The following is a 6,000-nucleotide window of genomic DNA, read 5'->3' on the forward strand; positions in this document are numbered from 1 at the left end:
GGGATGCTGCTGGTCCCGCCTGCACATGCCGCTGGGCGCTCGCCAGCCTGTTATCACGGGAGGCCCCATCTTTACCCCCTTATCTAACCGCTGAACTTTTGCCTTCGAGGATCTCCCTCCTACCTATCCCCTTTCCTTCACGCTGGGTTTTTTCACACAGGCAACGGGCAGCCGTGCTTTGCACTCGTGTCTCGGCAAACCAGAAACCAGTGGGTGGGATCTCACTGGGTTTTTCTTGGTAAAAATCGACTTTCTCCAAGGAGGGAACCACGTGCCCGCTCCCAGACAGGTGCATGCACAAGTCCCACCTCCACGGTCTCATTCAGACACGCGTGCAGCGCAGCCGGCCACATGTCAGGGCAGGAGCAGCGGACCCAGCCTCTCATTTATCACCGCTCTGGCTGCACTCGCACAAAAGCACTCGAGCTTAGCCTCACTCACCAGAGAGCCCGGGATGTATCTCAGCATCGAGTATTTACCCAGCTTCTCAGGCAGGTTTCCCAGCTATGCTGGTGCCCACCCCTCTTCTCAGTCAGTTCAGGTATGTGTACACAAACAGCAACCACCCACCGACCAGTGCAGACAGATCTTTCGCCCGTCTGCACATCAGCAAAGCGGACCTCTGCTCCCAGCCCTGGGGGACAGCCGCGGCGTGGCAGCACCGACACCCCTCGGACGCTTCCCCAAGGCACAGCCACATCCCCGTTGCCCCCCTGGTCGCTCCCTGGGGTGTCCCCAGGAGCCGATGGGCCAGGTGCACTGTCCCCACGGCATCTCCCTACAGCACCTACACCCTGGGTTTGGATCAGCCAGAGAACCTAGAAATACAGCAGGGATCGGGAGCAAGTGTTCCCACCTGCAAGAAGCAGAGAAGCAGATGTGCTAGGTGCTGCAACCGCAGCTACAGCTACATGGATATTAAATTGGGCACCGAATTATTTGGTCTCCAAAAGGAGTTCTCACCCTGGCTGCCCCAACAATGGGAAAGGCAGTTGTGCCCAAGAAATAAGTCTCATCAAAAATTAACCCAGGAAATGGAACCAGAGGGAGGCAGCATCAGGGGCTTGTGTCAGAGCAGAGGACTGACCCAAAACCAAGGTCTCTGCTCTGCACCCCAGTCCAATTTTTCAAACATTTGGTTTCAGCCCAGTCTCAGGACAGCGTTTACAGCACGGGTTTGAACGGGTCATCTGGATCAGTTCTGTGACAGCTCCCAGGTTTTCCTCGTGGGCTTCCCACCTGGGGAGAGGCGCACGTGTGTGCCTTGCAGGTCCCACATTTGCACGGCAGGACCTGCTGCTCCAGGTTGCCCCAGCGCAGCCAAAAGCACGTGGGATCACTGGGACCACGGCACAGCTCCTGCGCTCACATCACAGCCTGGGCACATGTCCCCACCCTGGGGCACTGGGTCACAGCAGCTTCCCCGGCACAGCCCATAGCCGTGGAGAGGTGGGCAAAGCCGTTCTTGACTGAGACCGGGAAGCAGAAGAAGCGACACCACCAGATAAATCGAAGCACAGGCTGAGCGCTGTGTTAATTGGCACCTCCCTGCACAGCCTCTGGGCCTGGGGGAGGCGGCAGAAGTGCTCAGCAGCAGGTCACGACCAAGTCACCCCTGGGCCACGCGGGTGAAAAAGAGGACCGTGCTTTAACACTACCATATTCCACCGCATACATAAAACACAACATGCAGCGTATTATGCACACGTATGCAATGCAATAAATACATAATGTATATTATGTACGTTACAACACGTTATTAAATGAAACGCAAACAAGCAGGTCCCATCTCCAGCTTGCTCAAAGGACAGGCGCAGGAGCGTGCAGCTGTGCATAGATGCAGCTCCCCCCAGCCCCTCGGCCACGGTGCGCCCCAGGTATGCCTCCAGGAGAGGATACAGCCCTCCTGCACCAGCCTCCCGTGGCTCAACGCTGGGCTTGGAGCAGCGACAGCCCTGCAGAGGAGTGGGAGGATGCTCAGCAACCCTACGGGGTGCGGCAGCGGCAAGTCCCCCTCCGCCGCTGCCCATCCCGCAGAGCCCGCACGGGTCCAACCCGCTGTGGGCCCAGCTGCCGGGGCCTCTGTGCAGCTCCCAGGCTAGCTGCGCCCTCGTAGATATTAGGACCATCTCGTTTCTCCTTTCACATTTTTTGGTACACGGCTGGCTTTCCTCCAGCCCTCGGGAAACTTGCCAGCACTGCAAGGTTTATGAAAAGTTAACTCCAAAGGGGTGAAGAGTGCCTTCATTTTTTTTTCTCTTGCATGTGAGTTAGCCAGGCTGTTGATTTTGAAATACATAACTCCCATCCTTGGCTCCAACACCCCCCCCCCCAAATACCTTGGAAGTATCACTACTCCAGATATGCCACACCATGCAAGCAGCATATGTGAGCAGGAACACAAAGAGAAGCCGTTAGTGATAGCAGTACTGTTACCAACTGGTGTGGGATCCAGACCCTTCCAGGACTCCTTTGTTCTTGACTTTCTTTAAAAACACACACACACACAAAAAAAAAAAAACTTTCCTTTTATAAGCCTGAACTTTCTCAGCCACAGATATGTTACCTTGCAATTGCCTTAACAACTGTATGCAATTCTTAACCTCTGCTTTATGTACATTGTCATCCACCTCCCTGTTTTCCATATTGATTTATGTTTTACGTTCTTTTCACATTTCCTTTTAACAGAGCCTTCTTTAACCAAACAGCCTTTCCTCCTGAGCCTGAGACATGCATTCTGCTGGCCAGTGAGTAATCAACTTCCAATTTTCATGCACACTCCTGTTTATATTTCCTTCCCTATCGGCTTTGTTTCTAATTAAGGTTTGTTAAATGCAAGTGAATATATAGTGTACAGAGAAATATAGAGCATGTAGATAAATAAACACCACACACACACATACCCTGACTAAGACTGTATTCTCAGTGCACTTTCAACCACGGATCCCAAAGCACTTTGTCATGTTCATTAACAAAACCTCGCAGCTCCCTTGGGAGAGACGCTTGTATTATTTTACGCCTTGTAATTAGGAAAACTGAGGCACAGAGGAGACAAGTGAAATTACCGGCATTACAGAAAAGCTCTGTAGCAGAGCTGAAAACAGGACTCAGGAGGCAGGTTCCCTGGGCAAATAACCAGAACTCATTTTTCCCTGAATGTGCCCTGCTCTCCCCATTTTGGCCCTGGACACAGTGGGGAATGGGCCAGAGCCGGTGACAGCAATGCAGGGGGCATCGCCACTGCGGAGGTGCCCAGCAGGGTCCAGCCACCATCTCCTTGGCCATCGGGCACCGTCGCCTCAGTCTGCCTGCACCAACAGGGCCCAGAGCATTAGGAAATGCAGATGGACACCGCGTCCATGCATGGCAAGGAACACCGGGATGAGCCACTGCCTGAAGCAGCAGCTCCCAGAGGGAAGGAAGGAGCAGAGGTGCACCACGGGGGCTGCATCCCGTGCTCTTGTGCCTCACTAGCTCTTCAGAAGGCTTTGCAAGGAGAAAAAGGCCAGGACACGGTAGCTGGCTGCCCACACCAGCGCTGTAAGCAACCACAACCCCAGGATACACGCAACGTGGCCAAAGGCAACAGCAAGGGCACAGAAGGGAACCCCCCAAACCTTAGACAAGGCATTCAGCCCCGGATGGGGACGGCTGCTGGAGCCCAGCACAAAAGCAGCCCTCTCCCCAGAGCATCCCCACCTCTGCGGGAACACACCTCACAGCGATCACCTCCAGGGTGGGCGCAACCTCCCGCCGGCACTCACTGTCCCCTTGCCCCTAGGTGCTCGCTCCCCATCCCTTGGAACCAGCACTCGTGCACCCAGCTCCCGCCACGGAGGTGGGAAGGCCACCCGTGCTCCTCACGTCTTCCAGCAAGCGCACAGCAGCCCCAGGGCCGGGAACAAGCCCCGCGCCGCCCGGCATCACCCCGACGTGTCGCCCCATCCCTGCACGGGCACCTGCCTCCCTCCCCATCCGCAGTCAGCGGCACCACCTCGGCGTGGCCGATCCCTCCCGGGCCCGGCTGGCTGAGCACGAACGCCGTTGTAAGTGGCAGTGCTGCCGGCTGATCGGGCCACGCGTCCCATGTGGACACATATGCTCCCACAAACACGCTCATCACCCCCCCCCCCCCCCATAATTAAAACCATACAAGGCTCATTTGAATAGCATAGCTGGCTAGCGCTCTCCGATGCAACGTAAATAGTCCTATTTATGCCAAGCTCCCATATTGTAAATATCACGACGTATAGCTGGCCAACCCATGAGTCATCTCCCAAAACTCCAACTTAATAAATGGTGCCTCATCCCCGTTCCAGACGACGAACACCGTCCGCACGGCTCCCACCGCCTCCGCGCCCGAGGCCAGCGGCGAGCACCCAGCGAACCCCGGGGGTCCTCCGCAGCCCCCTCGGCGGCTTCGACGCGGCCGTCTCCCACGCAGGGCAGCCACGCGCTGGGCCTGGCCCAGCCTCCGGCCCGACACCTCGCGCTCACCCCCGGCCTGGCGCGGTGCTTCCCGGGGTGCAGCGGAGGCGCAGCCCAGAACCAACCGGGGATGGGGGGATGCCGGGGGGATGGGGGCTCCTGCCCAGCGCCTTCCCCGCGCACCCACCCCGCGCCAGGTCCGCACCTGCCGCCTGCCTCTGCTTTGTCTCAGCACCGGGGAAGGCGGGGGGGAGTCGGTGGGGAGCCCGGTTCCTCCTGGGGAGGCCGGGAAAGCCGGGGAGCCGCCTGCGGGGAGCCGGCCCCCAGCTCCGGGATGCCGGCCGAGGCCTGGCCGTGCGCGCCCCGGAGCCGCTCCCAGGCACCGGCAGCGGGCACGGTGCGGCGGGGCGGGCAGCCGGGCGTCCCCCGGGAGGGAGGCTCCGCGGGGCCCAGCGAGCAGCCGGGGAGGTGCCGGCGAGGGATGCCCACCTCGGCAAAAAAAAAAAAAAAAAAAAAGGGAACGGCGGAGAAAAGGGCAGGAGAAAGCCACGCAGCCATCGGGAGGGTCCGGGGTCCCCCCCCCCCACGAAGCTCCGCACCGGGCTCCCGGCTGCGGCACCTCCACCTGGGGCAGCACTTCCCCGAAACTTCGCCTCTCCCCTCCGGCGGCACGGAAGGGGTGCGGCGGGAGGGGGGGGGGGAAGTGCCACCTCCCGAAAGAAAAAAAAATAAATAAATAAATAGGAAAAAAAAAAGGAATAAAAGAGACAAGATAAAGGCGGCGAGGGGAGCTCGCGATGCCCCCCCACACACACACACACCACCCCCCTTACCTTCCACGGCGGCGAGCAGGGGCAGCAAGGCGAGGGGCAGGCAGCAGAGCCACAGCGGCCCCATGGTGCGCGCCGGGCCGGGCATCAGAGGCGGCGCGGCCGGCGCTCCATGGAAGCGGCGGCGGCGGCGGAGCTCAGAGCCGAGCCGAGCCCCTCGCTGGGGCCGCCGCCGGCGCGGGCACGGCCGCGGGCACGGAGCTCACCGCCGGCCCCGCCGCCGCGGCCGGGCCGAGCCACCGCCGCCGCTCGCGGGGGAGAGGCCCCGCGCCGCCCCGCCCCGCCCCGGGGCGCCGCGCTGCCGGCGGGGGCGGCGGGCGGCGGGGGGGGGGGGGTGGGGGGCGGCGGAGCCGGGGGCGGCGGGGAGCGGCGGGGCGGCGGGGCCGGGCGGCGGGGGGGGGGCGAGGCGGGCGGCGGCTCCCCCTGCCCGCCGATGGTTCGGCCCGGAGCTGTCGATCATGCAGAGAAAGCCGTGATTTCAGCCCAAATCTTCCTCGCGGGTTTGACCGAGCGCTGAGGAAGCGGGGAGGGGGGCTGGAAGGGAGGGAGCTCCCCGGGGGGTTGCGACTCTCCTCCGGTCTGCCCGCAGCACGGGGCTCCGCAGAGCTGCTGCCGGGATCGGCATCCCCGCCCGGCCCCCGCCCCGAGCCCCCCGCGGGACCGGGGCCGGGCCCCCGCACCCCCCCGGGCAGCGAAAGGAGCACGTCTGGAGGGACGGGGAACGGAGCCGGCCAAAATCCAG

General features: G+C 61.1%; 1 protein-coding gene across 2 annotated transcripts in view; it reads right to left on the reverse strand.

Moving 5' to 3' along the window:
* Nucleotides 1-5,498, reverse strand: part of EPHB2 (EPH receptor B2) — a 135,262-nt gene extending 129,764 nt beyond the window's left edge. For both annotated transcript variants that reach the window (XM_080564239.1, XM_080564238.1), the window contains exon 1: nt 5,262-5,498. In XM_080564239.1, the coding sequence (XP_080420365.1) occupies nt 5,262-5,346 (85 nt within the window). In that variant the 5' untranslated portion in view covers nt 5,347-5,498. The remainder of the gene's footprint in view (nt 1-5,261) is intronic.
* Nucleotides 5,499-6,000: the final 502 nt, after the last annotated feature.

This window comes from Anser brachyrhynchus (assembly GCF_964034855.1).
Source record: "Anser brachyrhynchus genome assembly, chromosome: 21".
Taxonomy (NCBI): domain Eukaryota; kingdom Metazoa; phylum Chordata; class Aves; order Anseriformes; family Anatidae; genus Anser; species Anser brachyrhynchus.